The sequence below is a fragment of the Bombyx mandarina genome, chromosome 05, assembly GCF_030267445.1.
Source record: "Bombyx mandarina strain Sakado chromosome 05, ASM3026744v2".
Classification (NCBI taxonomy): Eukaryota; Metazoa; Arthropoda; class Insecta; order Lepidoptera; family Bombycidae; genus Bombyx; species Bombyx mandarina.
Window position 1 is genome coordinate 11,166,739 of NC_143212.1, and position 24,444 is coordinate 11,191,182.

At 34.7% G+C, this 24,444-nt stretch overlaps 2 protein-coding genes across 4 annotated transcripts in view; both read right to left on the reverse strand.

The window, feature by feature from the left end:
• The window catches only part of LOC114250928 (uncharacterized), a 54,458-nt gene extending 41,547 nt beyond the window's left edge, over positions 1-12,911 (reverse strand). For all 3 annotated transcript variants that reach the window (XM_089727740.1, XM_089727741.1, XM_089727739.1), the window contains exons 1-2: positions 12,670-12,911; positions 14-229 (exon numbers count right to left, since the gene is read on the reverse strand). In XM_089727740.1, coding sequence (XP_089583866.1) covers positions 14-127 — 114 coding nt within the window. In that variant the 5' untranslated portion in view covers positions 128-229; positions 12,670-12,911. The remainder of the gene's footprint in view (positions 1-13; positions 230-12,669) is intronic.
• Positions 12,912-13,363: 452 nt separating this feature from the next.
• LOC114250903 (uncharacterized) lies at positions 13,364-21,136 on the reverse strand. Its single transcript, XM_028184989.2, has 4 exons — positions 20,821-21,136; positions 20,422-20,617; positions 17,858-18,064; positions 13,364-15,196 (listed from the first exon to the last, which is right to left on the reverse strand). The coding sequence occupies exons 1-4, from the start codon at positions 20,973-20,975 to the stop codon at positions 14,960-14,962; spliced, it is 795 nt and encodes a 264-aa protein (XP_028040790.2). The 5' UTR covers positions 20,976-21,136; the 3' UTR covers positions 13,364-14,959.
• Between the last annotated feature and the right edge of the window lie 3,308 nt (positions 21,137-24,444).

Below are 24,444 nucleotides of genomic sequence, written 5' to 3' on the forward strand. Positions count from 1 at the left end.
GTCTGTCACATACCTGAGGACGGAGCGTGGTATGTCTGGAGTAGTAGTCGTGCTGATAGAAGGTGTTCGGAGAGATTGGGGGCCGATACTTCTTGTGGCCGTAGCCCATTGTGTCCATGGTGTGCATGGTGATCACCGCAACTCACACGCACGCACTCACACGCAACACACAGCTCTATCGAAATGCTTTATTACAAAGTCGATCGTGGATCGTCACATCTTTTGTGTCCTGCAACAATAATAATTTATATTTATAAAAATGAATTGCTGTTCGTTAGTCTCGCTAAAACTCGAGAACGGCTGGACCGATTTGACTAATTTTGGTCTTGAATTATTTGTGGAAGTCCAGGGAAGGTTTATAAGGTAGATAATTAAGAAAATGCTCGGAATTAAATAAAAATAACAATTTTGTTTTCCCTTTGATGTGGCCCCATCGGACGGATTCGTTTTGTTTGTTTTATGTTTCTTTTATACAAAAGCTTAGGTCTTTTATTCATCGATTGAGGCACTACGAAGGCTGTCGGGTCAGCTGGTTATTATTAATACTTAAGCATCAACCAAATGTGATGGTACTGATGAAGCTCAGTAAAATTTCAATGGCACGATATCGCATATACGGTGCCAAAAAGTCACTTATTAAATTTTTGTTAACACTGAACTGAGTATGAGAAAATACATTTTTTAATAGTCAATTAGTGAGACGAGAGAAATGTTTGCTTTTACTTATGAAGTTTAAAGTTGTAGTTTAAATATTATCATTTTATTTCTATGCCTAAGCAGAACTATATAAGAATTATATAATAAGATGTTGAATTTTCCAACGTTTTTCTTGAAAATTACATAAATTGCATAAGTAACGTTATCGCACCGTATGTGCGATATGTTAGGTGCTGTACGAAATTTAACCCGACTGCAGTGTACCTTATGAATAGGGCCACAAATCTACCGTCGGTGTAGTTTAAGCCTGCCATTGAAACAAAATACGAGTCATTTTGTATTCATCTAATGTTCGGATGATATTCAATCCCCCTAAGTTTATTTAATTTATGTGTAATATGTGGATACAAGCACAGGTGAAGTGTCACGGAAATGGGCTTATTGAATGAATGAATATCAATTTGTGCTCGAGTATTCTCTGCGACCACTTGACGCGTTCGGTCAAGAACCCGTAGGCGATCGCTGCTATTCACTTCGTCATCATTCTTCTGCGTAACAGTAAAAATAATGTGCACAATAGACACACCCAGACAAAGCTTAATGACATTTCGTATTCAATGCTCCCAACCAGAGCGGGTTTGGTTTAGAGTTTGTATAAATCTGTCACGAAGTCAAATATTTCTAATTTTGTTTGTTTAAAACGACAAATAACGGTACGCGTTTAAAATTGAATGTGCTTTATGCTCAAATTGTGGTCTTGCAATTGCCTTTGAATCGGAAATATCTTTGTGTGTATGGAGCTATGTAATATTCTTCCCCTTAGTCGTTCACTCTTGGCAGAGCGGTCGTGGTTAATGATGCTGTATTTTCATTAGGCAAAGCAGACGCCGCGATGCGCCTTCTCTTGATGCGATTTTCAGCTGGAACTTTGGGCCAAACAGGTCTGTGTCACAGCTTTGAGTGTGTCAGGTATTATTATGCATCACATATTCCCCATTATCGATTATATTAAAATATTATCATCTATTAATCTAGTTCAGATACCTTAGACCTTAATCTCCTTATTAGTAGGTATTACTGCGACTATAACAAATGTATATTTGTTATAAGCACCTTTAACAACATCCTAAGAACGAATTTAAAAAAATCAAAGTTCAATTACATTTTTCTCGTCTACTTCACGCTTCATAAAATATTTTAGATGAAGATTTATCGTAGCGTCAATCCAGTTTTAGGCCAAATCTAATACGGCGTATCGAACTCAAAATTCTCAATAATAACTCTAGCCGTTTCTGTTCCCACAAATTTTCGTAATCGTCACAAAAACTCTACTATAGAAATACGTAATCGGGTTTTTTTTCTTCTTTTCTTTTTTAGTTATTAAACGATAATATTATTATTAATGAAGCATCTTTTCTATGTATCCACTAATCGGACATAGCTCCCGTCTCACGGTCAATCTAACATATAATTCCGAATGTTCTCAGTAATAAACAACACGGATGATTGTTGTTAATATTTTGTTGTATTACGTGTTACAACAATTACACGCTACAACTGAGATCATGAAAAAACTAACTGAACAGTAATAAATTAACGTATTGATTGCTAACAGGAAGCATCTGATTACTTACCGAGCTTCTATCGACACGATTTTCATGTACCAAAAATTATTTTATTTGTTCGGTTATATTTATATAGTATATTTTATTTATTTATTTATTTATATATAATATTTAATATTTACATAAACACCTAATCCTCATGTAATGAAGCATCGAAAACTCATGCTCTCATTATTTTTAAAGCAGTTTTATAGATCTTTGAAATAAAAAAAATCTAGATGTAGTTTTTAGAATAATTAGTTCTTAGTATATCTATACATATATTAGTCGCCTTAGTGATTCACTAAAAAAATCGAAACGTTCGAAGTAATAAAACAAAAATAAAAAATTAAAAATTAAACCGCAAAAGTAGTTTTTGTCTATGATTTTGAATTCTGTCAACAGAAATATTAAGAAAGAAATCAACAACAAAAATAAATTACTCGATCCTACCTTACCATTATATTACTAATAGCAATGCCCTTAAATTTTTTTTAGCACGTAACATACACATAACGCGTCATTCACACGTAGACGTAGTACACAGATAAATTGCTTAACTGGAGCAGTATAGAATAGCGTAGACCTTGTCTTGTACTCTAGAGCTGACTCACGGTACAGACCGTGGACACCGTGGGAAATAGCTTATCAGATAGGGTTGCCACACGTAAGACTTCATTAAGCTGTTTATGATCTTGTCAGCGTTCAAGACTTATTTAATACGTTTTTTTGTACTTCATTGTACTAATAACATTTTAAGATTACTCAGCAAAACTCTATGTCCAAATTACACTACGTATTTCACAAAAAATACAGACCACCTCAAACATTGCGCTGCTGTTCTTTGAGATATAATTTGATATTTTAGATCAATGTTGCTCGCCTACTTAAAATAACGCTAGATATGAAGGTATACAATGGCCCTGTTGACTTACGTGGATCACGGACGTTAAGATAATAGCTAGTATTTTCCTTATATACCGTATAAACCATTGAATATCTGCTCGAGGGCATCTACATATTAATCGGTTGATTAATTATGTTGCTGCATTGTAATAAACAATCGTTTGGTATTTATAGCTTTTAACGAAGCTAATTTTTATGTAACATTTGTAAAATGGTTAATAAATATAATTTATAATGTTCGGTAAATAAAAAATAGAAAGTAAAAATATTAAAAATCTAATCATAGTACCGGATCACCGTATTAGCGAATTCAGTAAATCTGGCAAAATCTTAAATAGCTCTAACGATTATTTCAAGAAGTCTTTAATAAATACAAGTCCGGATAACGCCTTTGGAGAGAGACGAGCTTGTAGTCCATTTTAACAGAGTGGTCGTCGTTCCCTATGGACATCAGTAATGCCAGGGAATAATTTGTTACGAACCTTTTTTGTTACAACTCGGTTGTAATAGAAAACAAGAAAACGCATATACAGAAATCGCTAAAACTCTAAATTCTTTAAGATGATTCGATTATTAAATTGAAAATTCGATTATTAACGAATACTGAATCGGAATCTTTAAGAATTAGTGAAGCTTCATCATTTAACAGCCGTCTGGTGTAGTGGTAAGTGACATGGTCACTACACAAGGGGGTCGCGGGTTCGATTCCCGCCAAGGGAGGATATTTGTATGATAAATATAAATGTCTTTTCCAGGGTTATGGATGTATCTTAAATCTATGTATGTATAATAAAAATCTTACATTTGTTTCCGTTATCTGGTACCTGTAAAACAAGTTCTTTACGAACTTACCACGGGACCAGTTAACGTGGCGTGATTGTTAATAAATATTTATTTATTAAAAAAAAAAAAAATCTTAAGAATCACAAACTTGACAAATGTTCAAATTCATAAAAGTATTATGTTAAGCAGTAAGATGATTTTGATTTTATGTGTAGTAGTAGAGTAAGCGGTAGGTATAGTGAAGCCTGCATATAATGTACCTTAGTTCATATCTTTGCCGGGAGACCGATGACTAAACGTTCTATTATTAAAAAATCTCTTTATTTCATAACAACTATGAAGAAATACGACTGGATATGGCAATATGGAATATACATATTTCGGATTAAGAGAGTAATTGTTCTCCTAAAACCTGAACGTACAAACAGGTAAATAAAAACAGTTTAAAAACCTAAAACAATACATAAACTAACTAAATATTAAATTAATCTTTTTTTAGCCTCGCAATTCTAGTCAGCTTAATAAGCTAAAGTACTGAAAATATGTTAAATTGTGTATATAATTGTAAATATGTTAAGGTGTACTTAAATAATATATTTACTTTAATGTGTTGTCCTTAATGAGTGTGCAAAATTTCTACTTAATGAAGTTGATTAAAATTAAATACAAAGATTTCGTCATAATTATAGAATAGATACAGGTCAAGTTAACAAAATCGTGTTAATATCGACATTTGCCTATTTCCTCGTATATTGATAAACGACCCGATTATTACAAACCTTCAGAAATACAATAAGTCTTGCTTCCGGTTAAGCCGTATGAATATGTAGATATGGAACTTTATTATTCATCATCTATATTATTTCTAAATTCAAATTACAATAATTGTGCATATTAAATGCAAAATTTTCGTGTTAGTAAACAAAATACCTGTGAGAGTTCAATGATTGCGGACGATACGGCGAGGTTTCGCGCTGTGAACTGAATGTCAATGTCACCTTTCCATTGAGTTCCAACGTCAGCGACACTATTGCACACATAAACAGATTCTTCGATTTTTTAAGGATAAATTACATTCAGATTTTTGCTATAAAATTCATCATCATTATCCTGCCCTTCTCCCAGTCGCCTGGGGTCAGCGCAACATGTTTGCTCCTTCCATACTCTTCTATCGTATACCATTTCTTAGCTCACTCCCCTCCTACCCATATCGTCTTTCACACAATCCATCCATTTCTTCTTAGGTCTACCTCTTCCTCTAAATCCTTTCACATTCATAGTTAACACTCTCTTAACAACCTCATTTTCATTTCGTCTCATCACATGTCCATACCATCCCAAACGCGCACTCCTCAGCTTCTCTGTCACAAGTGCCACTTTCAGACTTCCTCTAACATACTCATTCCGTATTCTATCCATTCTCGTTACTCCACACATCCATCGCAACATTCGCATCTCTGCTGCATGCAATCGCCTTTCATACTATAAAATTGACGTGATTTTATTTAATAGATATAACCTTGAACCTTTGTTACGTCTCTTTGAGAGCCACCGTATATTCGATGGAGAAGATTCAAGTTCATTCCATCGAAATGCAAACAAGCTTACGAATGAGATTTGGACCTTATTCCTCAAGCTGAGTGGCGGCATTCAAGATTTGATGTCTATAGGCTCCGGTAGTCTATCCACGTAAAAAAACCGAGAGTTCATAATAGGCATTCATAGAATCCCTCATCCTCATCATAGAATTCCTAAAGCAGAATAGGAAAATTGGTCTAAAAATAGTCTAACGCATGTTTGTTCTTCATAATTTGTGTCCAAATGAAATGTCCGTTATTATAATACACCATTTTTGGTGTGACTCGTGGACAAGACCTGAGTGAAACAATCAACTTTCTTAATTTATAAACGCAAAAAATTTACATGTAAGTATAAAATGTAGGTGGACTAACGCGAATCGTTCCGGAATTCGGTCAGCGCTATACGCAGCATACAACATTAATCGCGACCTAAACATGTGCTCCACAACTACATACCTACTGGTACATTCGTAATTAAAAGATAATACGTAAATATTTAATTGGATACATTCACACACACCTGTATAAACGCTGAAAAAACTGACAATAGATTCCACTAATGGGTCAACTTCGTCAGTGATGTAACTAATCGTCAGATTTAATTAAAAATTTTGTATATTACGTGTATTATTAACCGTCTTGCGAGTTGATAATGACACGCAAATATTAATAGAATTCAATTAATAAAATTAATAATTAGAATAGCTGATGATTATTTAAATTTACGATCGTGGATAGATCTTAATTTAATCTTAATCTTAACTTAGCATTTTTATTAAGTTAATTTTTAGGTATTAGGTATCTTAAGGCGGTGTATTTGAGAAAATATGACATCTGTTACTTATTCTAGACATGCTAAAAAGGATAGAGCCAAGACTGTTTCTAAAAATTTAATTTATTTAAAGTGTTTGAAAATCATGAGGCTTACGAGCTCGTATATAGGTACGTGTCAATGAAACAGCTTACACATATCGTGAACCATAACTAATAATCGAACTCGTCTACGGGATTATAAATTATGTATCGCGACTCACGCAATGTACAGTTCATTGAATACCTCGAAAGACCCGTAACTGTTTGACACAAATACAGAATCTAGAACGTTCCGAATAAAGTTAAATAACATCGTTTGTAATAAAGTTATTCATATCTACATGTAACAGTTCTTTAATCTATCTATATATACATATATATAAATTAATTGCTGTTCGTTAGTATCGCTAAAACTCGAGAACGGCTAGACCGATTTGGCTAATTTTGATCATGAATTATTGGTAAAAGTCCAGAGAAGGTTTAAAAGGTAGATAAATATGAAAATGCTCGGAATTAAATAAAAATAACAGTTTTGTTTTTCCTTTGATGTGTCCCCCGTCAGACGCATTCCTTTTAGGTCTTTTATTTATCGATTGAGGCACTACGAAGTCTGCCGGGTCAGCTAGTTACTAATGTTTAAGTAAACACGTGGAGTTTAATGAGACAAAGAACGGGTTGCACAGAACATAACAAAGCATTGAGTTTATACCAGCGTGAAGAAGGCTTAATCGGCGATTAATTGTCGGTGTGATGATGCGTAAGAATAATAAGTTTGAATGATGTTTCCTGCTGATGCTGATAATGAGCGTCACGACACACCTGACGTCCTCTGATGGTCGGGTCGGGAGAAGCAGCGAGACCTGTCGACCTCGGTTACGTCAGCGCCATTAGGTACACGCGAGATGCGCTCAGTTATCTAATCACTATAATCACGACCGTGTCAGTTGCTCACCACTGTGTAACATCATGAAATCTTGAAACTTACATTCCGAATACACAATAGAACATAAAAACGATTCAAAAAAAAAGAAAAAACAAGAAAGAAACAAATTGGAAAAATAGACAGTCAACAAAACAACGATCCATCATAAATATGTAAACTGAATATGTCTTACATGACTTCTGTTAATTTATACGAAGCTCGCGAATATGTAACGTTCTCCTAATATATAATCAAATATTTAAATAAATTTCTGTCGTCCTTAATGGACCGGTTCAATGATTAATTTAACGGATAATCCAAGATTGATTGACGACGTAACGGTACCGGAGAGTTGGACTGAAAACAATAAAACGAGCAAAACACGAATGAACGGTCTAAATGCTTCTTATTATTTTTCTAAATAAATAACTCAAATTACTTATCAAGCTAAATATGACTGTGGACTAATTATATAGAAAACACCTAACAATAACGAAAAATTGATGTTCATCGTCTGTTATTGTAAAATTCTTGTATTATAATTTTCCTATTCTTTATCTTATACCTTTAAACGAGCAATTATTGTATATTAATACATATGTATATAATGTGAATCTTGGAAACGACACCAACGATTTTCATAAAATTTTGTATACAGAGGATTTCGGGGGCGATAAATCGATCTAGCTACGATTTATTTTCAGAAAATGTTGTTTTATTCGTGTTTTCAATAATCAACTCTTCCCGACATCTATTGGCGAATAATAATACTATTTTTCTTAATTGAGGGCAACTAACCGCTTTAAAGACACAACAAGATGGCGTTATCAAACCGAGCAAAGCTCGGTCATCATCTAGTAACTTAAATTCATTATCACTGTATTACTAAATATAACATAAAAGACAAATTTGACGAATCCGAATTGTAAAATACAACAACTTTTCTGTTAGTAAAAGTGGCATTAACGGTGTCATTGTAAAAACCGTAATACTTTTACGATTATGAAGTAAGCAAGCATGATATATTAAAGTATACGAGGAACTTGCAGAACTGTCATGTTATTTTCTAAAACACCGTAAACCACACGCCTGACATCCCACAGCGGCAGTAACCGTTAACATGAGTTGAAAAATTACCCTGCCATCATTTCATGAAATAATATAAATGATAATATTACACTCGAAAATAAAACTATGTCCAATTAAGTAGACTAGAGGTCCCGCAGTAGTCGAAATTCGACTATAATTAATTGGAATTGTAAGTTTGTACACCATTATGATTGTATTTTATACTTCTATAATAACAAATTTCGCCAAGACTACACTATAAAATATATTAACAAAGACAAACAATATTTAATCTATTCTCAATTTGACAACAGAGTCAAGAAAAAAAGTTTGACAATACATAGTATGCATGCATGTGTGCGTCAAATACATGGTATGTAGTGTGTGTAATGTTTTCTTTATTGATTTAAGGTATCTTTTATGCATTATTTAAAAAAAATATTAGCATTGTGCACTTATTCTCTATATTCTCTATAAGTGTGGAAAATTTCATACTCCTCCGTCCGCGCAATTTTCGTAAAAAGGGATACAAAGTTTTTGCTTTACGTATTAATATAAAGATGATACTAAGTAAGTTATAAAATAATAAGACTAAGTAACAAAACTAAGTAGCTTACAAAGGAAGATAAAGTAATGTGCATAGATTTGCTTACATGGCTACAACGGGTAACTTTAGGACAATCACAAGGAGTGCCTTTTGGAATTTAGACCGCTACAGTTACAAATTCGAATAGATCATTCGAGCTTACTAGCCAGTTGCTATCTACTAGAAGACTTTTTATGAAATCATTGCAAACCAAACACTTTTTATTTGCATTTATTACTTCATTCAATGTTAAATAAAGTAAAAATGACATCAATTATATTACTGTACAGACTGTCTATATTTAAATCAGCAAAACTACCTATGTAGATCAATAAGTAAATTTCCATCACTACTATACAATATTCTTCTACTAAATTCAAAACTACGAAAACTTTAGCACGGCTATATTGATTTAAATATTACTCTTAAAATACGATTATGATGTAAATATGATTGATGAAATATGATGGGGTTCCCAACGAGGCACTGAGTTCTAAAGTTTTTACTCTAGCAATGATTCCACTGACACACGGAAAAAGTATCTATTATTATCTATATATTAATACGTGAAGCAAAAATTTTGTATCCCTTTTTACGAAAATTGCGCGGACGGAGGAGTATGAAAATTTCCACACTTATAGAGAATATAGAGAAGAAGTGCACAATGCTAATATTTTTTTTTAATAATGCATAAAAGATACATTAAATCAATAAAGAAAACATTACACACACTACATACCATGTATTTGACGCACACACGCATGCATACTATTTATTTTCAAACTTTTGTTCTTGACGTCTGTGGTCAACTTGAGAATAGATTAAAGTGATTAAATATTGTTTGTCTTTATTAATATTTTTCTATAGTGTAGCCTTGGCGAAATTCGTGATTATAGAAGTATAAAATACAATCATAATAGTGTACAAACTTACAATTCCAATTAATTATAGTCGAATTTCGACTACTGCGGGACCTCTAGTCTATCTAAAAGTAACTAAATGTTAAGTTAAAGTAAAATTTGTCTGATAAAAACAATTAGTGAACGTACCTATGCCGGGTTCCGCAAGACTGATTTTAATATTTTCTTTCTGTGGATTCGTGTATAGTTTATAATTGAACTTAATAAATGGCGCTCCGATAATTTTCCCAATCCTTGTTATTTTTCAGGTTATTCATCGTCTAGATTATGCCAATCACTTTATACATACTAATTAGAAATATTTATTTTATACTTCGAAGTCAGGGTATAGAAATGAGTTTTTAGCATTGGCAAGGATCGGTAATACTTCCTAGACATCCGTAGAAATATATTTTTCTAACATAATACCTAAATACTATGCAGTTAATAAGAAAATTATACAAACTTTAATCGAAACAGTAAAGCAACATTAAAATCGTTTAAAGCTAACAAAGAACTGTGCAGCCTTCATTAACAATATTCACAGCATTAAACACCATTCAATCAATCTGTGTGTTGTTGCTGTCACTTATTTATTATGAATAACGTTTATAAGCCGATGCGATGAGCACTGAATAATGATAAATTGAAGAACTTGTACGAAGCGCTCTCGGCAGTTCATCGCCATAAAAAAAATTTACTATTTTTTATTGGCCTAGAAGCCGGGCGTACGACACACCTGATGGTGAATGGTTACCATCGCCCATCGTCTTCAGCAATGCCAGGGACAGAGATAAGTTGACTACCTTTAAGTACTCTCCACAAGCTTCGTTTGAAGAAAGACATGCCATAGTGCTCGGGAAACACCGTGGAGGGGAGCTCATTCCAAAGCCGGATGTTACGTGGCAAAAAAGATCTCTGGAAACACACTGTGGATGAACGCAGTGGCTCCAGGTAGTATGGATGAAATCTACTCTGGTGGCGGGCGGTGCGATGGTAAAAACGAGATGATTGGATCATCTCAAACAACTCCTCCGAGCACTCCACTCAATTTATGATATATTACAGACATGTATTCAACAAAGACGCGAATGTTTAATAATTTCGTGTTTAAGTTAAACATCGTGATTTTGACTTTTAAAAGTTCCTATGTTTTTCTGACGAATTTTCTGTATTCGTATATTTTAAAAACCGCTGTGAATCTCACAACTTCCCCTAATAATAAGTAGTTAACGAAGGCATCCATCCAACTTGGTCATCAGGTCAAATACTCGCTTCTATCGGGCACCACCACTTGGGCACCACCACATATTTTGGAGTAGTTATCGGTTGGAGTGGGAGGGGGGGGATGAAAGCCTTTTTTAATGATTATAAAATAGTTATGAATGACTAAAGGGTTCTTATAAAAAAATGAGTGTAACATATAAGACTATATGGGTCATGAACTCATCTATCGAACTATGGTAATGTACGAGTATTTAACATAATTAAAACCCGACAAATTATCTCCCTCAGGCAACAGTCTGAAACGGTTACTCAAATGACATTAAGACGAAATGACAAAGGACTACTTTTTGTATGAGAATGAGCAAGCTTTCTTTTAGTTGACAAGAACATACGATTGGACGGACGGTGAGTCACAGTAATGACGACTAAGAGATTCCTGACCATTTGAGATAATTTTTTTCGTTAACAATAGTTAACTAATACACTAATATAAATGTACTTACATATACATATTTTTGCAACAAAAACGTGTGGATGATTATTAAATAAATTAATTAATAACAGCAATATCAAAGAACAAAAGTAATTTTACAAGACTGGGCCGCGAGCAACGACCCGCGAAAATCTAAGAAAATATTATTAATTTATTAAGAAAAATTAAGAAAATTTATGGTTTTGCATGTGCATACTCTACTTCTTATCCGACCGCGGTGGGGCAACGCAAAGCCGACGTCGCCCTAAATATGTCTTATCGGATCTCCGGGATTCACTCTCAGTGCTTTTAGGACCCTCAAGCACCGGTCACCGTCCTGGTCGAACTCGTCAATTACGACGATGAGTTCGACGAGCGAACCAACCTGTAGACACAGCCCACTGAGTTTCTCGCCGGGTCTTCTCAATGGGTCGCGTTTCCGATCTGGTCCAGTAGATTCAGCGAAGCACTTTGTGCTAGGCCTATTGCTAGCAAATCCTCTTAGGTTGAGCCCGTGGGCTCACCTACCTGTCTGGACGTAGCTGGAACAGCCTTTTAAGCTACCAGCGAATAGGTGAGGAAAAAAACTCTACTGCAGAATACTGTATGTGAAGTCGTTGAAGTCTTTTTAATGAACGCATTAATGTAGTTTCAGCTCTACACATACATACATCACCTGACGTTTCTATTAATTTTATTAGTGTGGAAAGAACCAAATAAATATCTGAGATATTGAAGTCGACAGATACGTGAATGTCTAACTTGAGACAAAAAATTGAAATCCTAATTACATTGGAAATACAGGTCTCTTCGATCCGGAATGTACATAATAATGTACACTGCCGCGCGGCAGAATACGCAAGGCGTTTGTTAGACCCCTGTGCATTTAATAAAACATCACGTATTAAATCTAATCTCATTGTAATACACATATCTCTTAACTTATTCACTTGCTTCGATTGATTTAAAAAATAAAAAATAAACTATTAATTTTCGTAGGACTATAATTACAGACAGACATGATTTAACTACCACGGACTCTACTGCATAAATCAATCAAATTTCAAATTAAAATCCTGATTGATTTTTAAACACATGCAGAAAACTTAGCGGTATCAAAAATAACTGTAAATATATAATATATATATTTACCTTCTTGTTCGACCTAAAAGAAGCACTCACACGTATTATGAAACAGAACGTCTATGCAAACACCACACACTACGATGTTCCTTATTTGTATTTAAAACAATCGTTTAATAACACTGCAGAGTTAATTTATATTTCGTGCCAGCGAGGCGGCATGGGGTCACTGTGACCGCGCAACCACGCACCGATGCGACCTCTTCGGATGTGCGCCCGCGCTGCACCTAAACGATGAACTGGCGCGCCAACCCGGCCGCACGAACAAGCCGTCCGCACGCACCAGAACCATCACGAACAACGAACAATCTAACGCGAACGGCTCATACCAGCACACGGATCACAATTGTAGCGAAATGTTAATGCGGGCTTTTATGTGCAAGCCGCAGGAGCTGTTCAGAAACGATGTTGTGGTCAACCGATTGTCGGGAAATTATTTGATTGATCGATAGAACATCATCGTCGGGTTATAAACAGGAAAGCAACAATTTAAATAGACGCAAAATACGAAATGTAATTTTGTAAAAAACTAAAGCTAAGATTCCTCGTTTGAATTTATTAATTAAAAGATTTAGAGAAGATACACATAAAAATAAGACACTCACCTGTAATAAAAATACATTGTCTTAAGCATAATAAAGCAGCCGTAAGCATTTAAAAACATGTTTAACTTCAATTATTCAACACATTAATAACACTCGTGAATTCGGTAGTTGTGTAATTTTCATATTATTATACATAAACGTATGACTGAAAATACAATTTTGGTGAAACTAAACTAAGATCTATAATGTACATAAGATCTAGAATGTTTTAAAATAAACTAAGCAAATATTATGTTAAATGAAAAAACAAACAAATCCGAAATTTTTTTATGTGACAAAGAAAAACTCGACAATTTTTTTTCTTAAGACAACAATTGTATCGACTTTATAAACTAGCATTTTTAATAAGTCTACAACTATTTGAATTGGTAATATTGAAAGTGATTGAGACGACTTTTAATTGTCCTTTAATTCTTACTAAAGCTTGTCAAAACTGAAAACAACACTGTCGAATCTACCAATCGGTTTAAAAGAATAAAATATATATTCAAAAGAATTTTTTGATTTAGTTGGCAAGTAAAAAATGAACAACACTGATCGAAGCTATTTAAGAATAAATAGAGAAGGCAAAATCAGTAGTAATAGGGTATGATCGAGGCTCGGTGAGGCAGTGTGATGTGGACATCCTGTGCGTATCCTAGCGAGCCGACCGGCCATCGAACCCGAAGTCGGCCGCCGACCACTATACAACAGCACGCGAGCGACGTGTACACTTTAATGTACGGGAAAATATGAAATCACCGTTTTTTTTTATTAATATTCTTAGGAAATAAACGCAAAGGCCTCGTTCAATTGTTAATCTTACGACTTTTATGAAAAACAGTTTTTAATTATGTTTTTTTTAGTATCACGAAGGGAACAAATACGAATGCCAATGAACACAAATTTTCGAAGTCCAGAACTATATATAGTACGTACCTTTTTCAAAACCTATCGAATTCTACGTGAAATTATTCACGAATTTGAAATGTTTCCCTTGATAGAAATTCAACTAATTCATATAAAAAAGCCATGTTCGTAGGAATTATTTCGTTTTTGCTATATAATTGCACAGTGCTGCTGTTAAATTATATTTTTCTTGGACAGTTTTTATACTAAATATTTCCGATATTGTATTGCATTGGTATAACATTTATGTACGTGGACCTAGACCACATTTATTGTTATTATTATATTATTTTCTTAAAGTGTTGATGCGCAGCCTGCGTTCGTATCTTATAGACGATAGATGTTTAATTTTCATTTAACAAAATTCGGGCACCTACATTTCAATAAAAAGCAAATTTAATTAAAATTAAAGTATAATATTTTTTCTAGGAACTAATATTGAGCTTGGATACATTTTATACCTTAAAAATACACTATTGAAAACCCGATTCAATAAGGACTTGTTTTCAAGTACTGTCGAATCACGGCTTACGATATTGGTGGTATTTCATAATTGTTACTAAAAATAAGAATAAAACTAATTTGGAAAATAATTGAACCTCTAGTTTTGAATAAGGGGCAACAAGGATTATCTACTTTAACTTTAAAATACCGATAGACCCATCGATGTAAAACATAACGCTAATATTACATCGGAAATATGTAAAAAAAATCCACAATAATTGTAAATGAGCAGTAACCATCTCACCCGTTCGTATATCGTCGTTGTCCCTTAAAAAACAAAGTTTTAAACTTTTAAAGTAAGTCTATTCTGATTCGTAGTGCTTTGAGATAGCATCCATAATGAATTGGAAGGTCTGTGGGTTAATCCAGGATAGACCAGATGGTAATTCGGCGGGTTCTAAGCTCCTGGCTTTTCTCCCTACCGTTCGCTCTAAAAAGTAGTCGTCATATTCCATACTGTAGTCCGGGAGAATAGGATTGAATTTCGCGTAATAGATTGCAGAGAGGCAGGCGTACAGCAGAAGAGCAGCTGTAAATAACTGAAAAACAAAAGATAAATAAATATATTAATTTATTTACGTTAAACGTATACACTATGAAGAACTTTTAATCGATCATTGAAAAATCAACCCTTTGTCACTGGGTATAATGTATTGAATATAGTGAGTTTAATTTATGAGACGTAATGTATCTATTACGGTTACAAAAAATACGGAACCATAAAATAAACCACTTAGATATGACCGTGGAGATTACAGTTATCACGCTTCGCCAATTATAACATCAAGATGCTTTTGAATTATTATTACTCCTAGTTCAACTTTATGACATTTCAGTCACCCCTGATTATTATCAGAAACATCGACTTAATCAGAAACAGAAATGAAATTAAAAGTATCTTTTAGATAAGCAGTTTTTTAATTACAGCTTGTCATAATATTATTATTATTTAGACGGCCATTTTTCATTAAGTGGAGTTGTACTTAAATAATACTTCAATAATGTGTTTTACTTTATTATCGTTTACCATTCAGAATCTGAATATACTATACTTGATTTTGTCTGGTATATGCTTAATTTTTTAATACATTAATTGATAAGATGAAACTTTAACTGCTTTGAAGATTGTTTGGCTGTGGGTTCTGAAATCCACGTAACACCAAGGGGCCCTGAGTTCAACTATCATTAAAATAATATGTTTTATTAACTAATATTTTATTGCAATTTTCTTACCAATTCACCAATGGTATTTTAGACAGGACCCGGGAATTTATATGGGGACACCTGTTATATTATTATCTACGAATTCCACTAAAATTGTATAGCGACGTATCACTTTTTAATTAATTTTATTCAATGGAATTTAATATTCTGAGCGGAAACTTCTATTAAGTAATTACTGAAACTTTTGTTGAGTCCGATTAAGCCTTAAAAACGTATAAACAGCCTAATTTTTTTTTTTTTATGTATACCTTCTATACGATACTGCGATACGAAATTAACCTCCATTCGTTTCTATTCTACTTTGTGTCACCAAATTTTAGTTCACCATAACGATAAAATAATTTTTTTATAAAAATCATTGAAATAAATAACAGGAAAACTCGGAGATAATTTCAAGTAAAATAATTTGCCTTGACAAATTATAACTCATAACAATAATAATTCAGATTTAAAATTGTGTCAATGTTATGTCTCCTTCTCGTAATGACAGCGTTATATTATCTTATTTTTTTATGTTAAATAATTGACAACAGTAGTTTTCGCGCTACGATGCACCACGGTGCACAGGAGGTCAAGATAATTTGTTTACTTGGCGGAGAATGAAATCTGTTTACATAAAAGCACTGGAAAGATGTAATGTCATGGTACATGGTTTGAATAAGTCGATAATTCTCATGATATCGCAGTAAGGACCGTGTGAATTTATTTTAAAGTTCAAAATGAAATTGCCTCCCTTGTACATTTTCCGTATAATTTTTGTTTTTTTTAAACTTTTCAGATTAGAATATAATAGCAGTTTTACCAATAGACCGAGTTGGAAGTACCGTTACCATTACTATATAAAATATGTCGCGTAAGCAATGTACGGCCTATGTAGCTCTTAGACTCAGGTGGGCTTTTCGAAATCAATAAAAACTAAAATATTTTCTCTAAATTGATTAATTTTCAATTAATAATTGAAAATTAATAATAATAAATTAATAATAAATTGATTAATTTTCAATTAATAAATTTGCATATACACACACTGTTGTAATTTTTAAAAAAATATTTTATAATGAACTAGTGCAACCCGTTCACGTTTCTCTGCGATTATCGGTACTTGGATAGTTTTTATTTTATTTTATTTTAATAAAACTACTATGGAGTCACTTGTCCTACGTTGATATAGCATTATGACAGAAATCTTCTATAGAGTTCCAACAACAGGCCTGATTCCTGCAGGCTTCATCATAATCGGGTGAATGACTTAGGAACGCATAGAGGACGTACATTCATAAATACAAATTTTCTTGAAGTTCATTTATATCGATAATTACTTATTTGATGCATTTAAACTCGCGCCTGAAGTTTAGCAAAGAGCAAAATGTTGCGATGCCACCACATATTGTAAGTACCGTAACTATCCCGCCTCATCCGCCTGTTAATCTACTGTATCACTCAAGAGATCGCAAATTCAAGTTACAATGTTACTTTACAAGAGAATTAGAGTGTACATCGAAGAATTCACGAGTGCTCACATCTGGGAGTTTTTTTGGCAAAGTATTCAGTTAATAGAGTAGAGTTTCTCGGGTAAGGGTTGATCTTCATGATTGATTAAAAATGCTTGAGAGTATTCTGCTTATCTGACAGTGTCCGCTAATTATAAACTACAGAGATCGGTACACAAAAGCTTGTCTGTATTATTAACATTGACGACTCCTCCTTGCGTCGATAATCCTCAGTGCTGAGGGTGGTGGCCTCCTCTAATAACTTTCTCGTGCATTATCTTGCGCCATTCCTGCCTTGTGTCTTAGATGGCAATAAAAATCAACTTTTGTTAGCAAATTTGATGCACTTAATCAATGTTAATTATAGATAATAATCGACGCAACTAGGTCGGTTGGTAGCATGTTAATATATATTGAAAGTTATTATTTTTCTTTCAAAAACTTGATATCACAATATAACAACTACATAAGTTACTAAGTACTTACTTGAAACACGCTCCAGAACTTGAAGGAGCCTTCGTTGATTATCCAATCGTAGTAGCCAGCCCAGGGGTCGGTATACCTGCCTTGCTTCATCGGCTTCGCAGTCGTTGTGGTCGGGTCGTGGTCGTGATAGTGATGCTCATCATAATAGTCTTCGAGTCCTCGTCCAGTTTCAACTAAAGTATTATTCGAAGGCTTTCTCCTTTTCAACTGAAATATACATTTAGACTCTTTGTTAGATTTTTTTTTATTACTTCGATCGGTGGACGAGCTCACGGCCCACCTGGTGTGAAATGGTTACTGCAGCCCATAGACATCTACAACTTAAATGCCGCCACCCACCTTGAAACATGAGTTCTAAGTCTCAGTTTATAGAGTACAAAGCCTACCCCACCCTTCTCCACCCTTCTAACCGAAACGCATTATTGCTTCACGACAGAAATAGGCAGTATGGTGGTACCTACCCGTGCAGACTCACAAAACCAGTAATTACGCAAATTATAATTTTGCTAATTTGATTTTTATTACACGGTGTTATTCCTTCACCGTGGAAGTAAATCGTGAATATTTCTTAAGTACTTATTTCATTAGAATAAATAATAGTTTAAAAAAAACTAACAAACTACGCTTTTATAGAAAATCTAACAAAAAATAGAGAATAAATTTTAATAAATTTGAATGAAAAATAGTGTAAGAAAATATGATTTTATTGTAAAAAAGCGTGGGGTGCTTTTTAGGATATTATCAAAATAACCCTTCTACTCATATCTGTTCATAAAATATTTATAACTACTGATACCATGCACCCCACGCTTTTTTTACAATAAAGTCATTTTTTCTTACACTATTTATAATTCAAATTTATTAAAATTTATTCTCTATTTTTTAGTTGGATTTTCTATAAAAGCGTATTTTATTAGTTTTTTTTATTATTTATTTTTCATTTTTTATTTTATTTCAATTTTTTCAATATTTTTTTTATGTTGTTATCGGTCCTTAATAAGTATACCAAATTCCGAGTTAATCCGACGCTTTGAAGGGGGGTCAAAATCATGTTCAAAGATTCCGTTACAAACATACATACGTCTGAAGCTTATTAAAAATTAGTACCCGCCTGCGGGATTCGAACCCCGGTGCATCGCTCGATACGAATGCATCGGACGTCTTATCCTTTAGGCCACAACGACTTTCTGACACAACGTACAGTTTAAGGCTTACTGCTTTTTTTAAAAAAACTCGAACAACCCTATTTAAATAAGCATACAAAGAAATTCTTTTTTACAGTGTGTTTGCTAGTCGTTGTTGGCTCAATTTACATGAACATGTCAACGAAACGTGCATTCCGTTCAAACAAGGGTGTCTAACCGATCAGCTATAACACTGGGTCACCTAGTTAAAAAGAAACTGTATTTTGACCTACTTTATGTAGTACACTTTAATTTGAATATCTATATATACTGATACGTGAAGCAAAACTTTGTGGGATTCAAAGTTTTACCCCTTTTTACGAAAATTGCGCGGACGGAGGAGTATGCAATTTTCCACACTTATAGAGAATATAGAGAAGAAGTGCACAATGCTAATATTTTTTTAAAATAATGCATAAAAGATACGTTAAATCAATAAAGAAAACATTACACACACTACATACCATGTATTTGACGCACACACGCATGCATACTATTTATTGTCAAACTTTTGTGCTTGGCGTCCGTTGTCAAATTGAGAATAGATTAAATATTGTTTGTCTTTAATATTATTTTGTTATAGTGTAGTCTTGGCGAAATTTGTGATTATAGAATTATAAAATACAATCATAATAGTGTACAAACTTACAATTCCAATTAATTATAGTCGAATTTCGACTACTGCGGGACTTCTAGTTTTATAAATTAGATCACATACATTTCTGTATACACACGCACCTAAATTTAATACAAATCTATAATATATTAAATAAGAGATTTTTTTTTAATTGAAATCGAATTGATGCTTTGCTTTGCAAATTAATAGAAGAGAAGCTATAGCATTCCTGAAGTCGTCGTGGCTTAAAGGATAAGACGTCCGGTGCATTTGTATCTAGCGATGCACCGGTGTTCGAATCGCCCTGACAAGTACTAATTTTTCTAATGAAATACGTACTTAACAAATGTTCACGATTGACTTCCACGGTGAACGAATAACATCGTGTAATAAAAATCAAACCCGCAAAATTACAATTTGCGTAATTACTGACGGTAGGACGTCTTGTGAGTCCGCACCGGTAGTTACCACCATCCTGCTTGTTTTTTGCCGTGAGGCATTAATTTATTTCGGTTTGAAGGGTGGGTAGACGTTGTAATATACTGAAACATTAGAACTCTTATCTCAGGGTAGGTGGTGACATTTACATTGTAGATGTCTATGAGTTCCGGTAACCACTTAACATCAGGTGGGCCGTGAAATCGTCCACCCTATGCAATAAATGAAAAGAAGCACTTCACTTTCACTTCAATAAATCAACAATCAGTCAAATACAATAATCAATCATTTAAAATAATTAAATTATAATACGTTTAGGTACTTACAACAACAGCAGTTGAGTTTGCAGCGGGTGAAATTGCCTTGGTCATTGCACGTTGCCTATTCATTTTGTTCACGACCTCTAAAATAGTTTTCAGTGCTGCCATAATATATTGAGAGGGTGCTATACTAGATCCACCGGAAACTGAATCGTCGGAGGCAGCAACTGCTTCGTTATTCTCATATGGATCATCGTTAGGACTGCAAAAGTAATTAAAATAATTTATTTAAACCAGAAACATGGAATCAGTCCTATCCTAGCACAAGAGGCAAATTAACTTTGCTTTCGTTAAAAAATTCAAAGAAAGAAGTTAAATATTCTAAAAAACGGCTGGAACTGACCGTAGACTGTATTTGAAAATAAAGCCATGACAATTGACATAAAAATTGTATGTTATACTCACTGCAAAGGAATATATTTGCGATTGTAAGGCGGTGTGTACGGTGTAGCGGTGTCGTAGAGCGCTGCTTTGACAGCGCCCGCCCATAGCGCGAAAGCAAGGGCCCCCACCCACACAATACCGTGACAAGACAACAACATTACCCCTTTCGATACCATCTCAAATTATATACTATTCAGTCTTCTCGGCAACAGTATTTTTATTTTCGTTTCTCTTATTTCACTTAAATTTTACAAATCAATGTTCATTGTCCAGTAGCAGGGAGACGACTGACTGATTTGTAAACTAACGCCCCAGTTAACAACGTACACCAGATCATCTGAAATGTGAAAATTAAACAAGTCGTGTGCAAGTTGGTCTCGGCAGTGGTGTCAATTTAATTTGAGTAGTTATGTGGGCGTTGTCATAGTGAAAGCTAGCATAATTCGAGCGCACTAATAAAAATTCCAAAGAAGATTTTCTTCGATCATTAAAAATCAACTGTGAGAAAATTCTAAGAATTTATAAATTCTTCTTAGAAAAAAAAGGGGCTTGGTTTGATAGATTCTACTCTTTTCGCCTTTCCTTTATCCGATTGAGTTGAAACTTTAGACAATTTGTTGGCATTTCATAAGATGTTCTATGGCTTAATAAGATCAACGTACGACGCATTGTGCGCGCATTATTTCTATTCCTGATGTATTTTATAGATGTGAAGACGAAGCGGTAGGCAGCGGCTTGGCTCTGCCCCTGGGATTGCTGAAGTCTATGGGCGACGATAACCACTCACCATCAGGTGGGCCGTATGCTCGTCTGCCTACAAGGGCGATAAAAAATAAATAAATAAAAAATATATTAGTTATTAGATATTACAATGTACAAGATGTTTTAATAGTACTAATTGTTGTTTCTTTTATTATGCAGTAAATTAAAATGATAATAGCAATTCAACGTCTTTATTATTGAACTTGATTTGCGATTTACATACCTATATATTTTGAATTATCAGTCATTTTCAAGGCACATCTAGGTAGACTAATATCCTCGGCTACCTGTAGCTTCTGCTATATTCCTTTTACTCATCGCTCGCATTAATATCTTCACTTTGACATCTTTTCTATCCAAAATGAAACGTTCTTATATTTATTTACATAGTATAAAAGAAACATCCATTTGTATTTACTTATTTTATTAGACGTCATATTTGTTGCAAAAACCAATATTAGGTACGTAAGTGATCAACCTATTCGTCGAAGGGGTCTTTGAAGATAAGCCTACCAACGAAAGTAATGCCTAAAAAGGGGCCATACCTAATTTCGAGAATAGTAAAATAGTAGAATAGCAAAAATAGTATATCCTGAGCCCTCTGGACAAAAATGTTTGCTTGCACTACAAATTATTTTTTACCACTGTTTCGCGTGTATACATTTTTTACATGCGATAATCCATTAGATTAGATAAAATTATTTTATCATCTCGGCAAAAAACCATGATTGCCGCAATCTACAAAACAAGTCTTCTGGTAAAAATATAAAAAAGACACAAAAATTAATAAACTTGTCCTTGGCTTGATTGTTCAATTAAAAGATCAGTTTTAGCTTACAACACCATTGAAATGCACCTGAAGTGGTTCGAATTTTGGGGATTTGATTAAAGTAATCGACAGTTATAAATATCGACAGTTCGATTATTGTTAGTTATAGTACTGGGCATATTGTAAGCCTATACCGTATTTTGCTTACTTCTGCCGTGACGCGTTCAGGTTTAAATTGTGGGACAGCCGTTATAGAGAACAATTGAGACTTCCACTTCATGACTCAAGGAAGTTAATAATATTCATGCTATGATGTCTATGGGTTCCGATAACCACTTTACGACAGGTGGACAGTGAACTTGTTTTTTTCTTGTGGGTTGTTGCTTCCCGCTTCTGTAGGTTTAGCCCGTGATTTCCTACAAGTGACCCTCCGGTGGTGCTAAACGGGAGCCGAAAACAAAGCCGGTGGTCCGACTGGCTGGCGACCTCCCTCCAACTAGAGTCCGCCGCCAAATAGTCTAGCTGTGTACCGGCGTGTGGGCTGGAGAACCAGTTCTATTCCTTCCCTTTCCACTTCCTTGTTGGGGGGTGATTCTTGATGATGGCTGAAACATGTGGAGCAGACATGCGTACGAGCTCACGGGACGTTATTCTTTGACGGAGGTATAGTGAGACCCAGTGAAACGGTATTCGCCGCCGCCCACCAGTCAGTAAGGGACCCGAACCCAGGTGTCACTACTAAACTCCGCCCCGGGAAGTTATTCTACCAACCGGTGTAAAATCCTGTCGTACGGTCGGCGTGCCAGAGTCGGAGATCGGAGTGGATCCCGGCAATCACATGCAGGGTGGACTGTGGGCGCTTCCATGATCTGCGTCATCCTCTCACGAAACCGGTGGTCGAGAACACATCGTGCTAAGCGTTTTATTCAGGTATTGCCTTGATGTTCCCTCGAACGTTCAACCTCTCCCGATCCCACACTCCCAACAAATTGTAACTAATGAAGGTACGAAAAAGAAATAGGGTTTTTTCGGTGACTCTCTATTCCACATTTACCGTGGATTTCAGCAACGTTAAGGGCCTACATAGCAACCTTGACGCCGTACACCACTACCTTGAGCCTGCTCTACTTTTTCTAACGGAGACACAGATATCTGCTCCGGATAACACCTCGTACCTTGAATACCCCAGCTACGTATTGGGCCACAACTTCCTGTGTAAAACCGGGGCGTTCATTCCTTCTTCTGAAGTGCCCGTTGGGGATCACAGCGGACCCTAGTATAACAATGCCAGTAGCGACGCTGCATATGCGGCATGAAATGATGCCAGGCGACGTCGGGATCCTAGCACCTCAGGGGAAAGGCCGCTTCTAAGTCTTATAAGACCACCAGTCTAGTCAGTTAGTCTAGTCTCGCACCACTATGCAAGCCTGGCCCATAGTGCGAAAGAGAAGACTGACCTTCTTGTCAAACTCTTCGCCTCGAACTGGACTATGGATAACAGGGTGCCACGTCACTGAACATCCCCCGGTGTGATAGCTCTTTGGTGTTGGCTCTGGGTAAATCGAGTTGGCTACATTGCATCCCGGCCGTAGTTTTGAAATCGTGCGCCCCTGAGCTGACACCTGCGCAAGAAACATTTAAACCTACACGGGACCCACTCGAACACACAAAAATCAAATAGAATTTACAGAGAAACAGTGAAAAACAGACAAACGTACAGAAAAATTCTAAATATAAAAATCAATGAATCGACATCGATTATTTAAATCCGAAAAAATCACTGATGAAATAAATATCTAATTTAATCCCTAAAATAAACTTAATCACTGAAACATTATTACTTTGACCGGCAATTTTTCATTAGGTTTTTTGTCCCCAACATTCCTCGTTTTGCTCTTGCACACTTTTCGATTTTCTATTCGGTTCATTTTTTTTTTCATTTTTTTTTCTACTAATTTGAGTCTAAAATACATACTTTCTTTTGTTCAACTTGTGATTAGACATCGCCTTGTACTTTGCGTTTAACTATACTGCCAACCATGTTCATATATTGTTTTCGAAATTGCTTGAGCAACAGTCAATTTAATTTATTTGTACACATTCGCACTAATTAA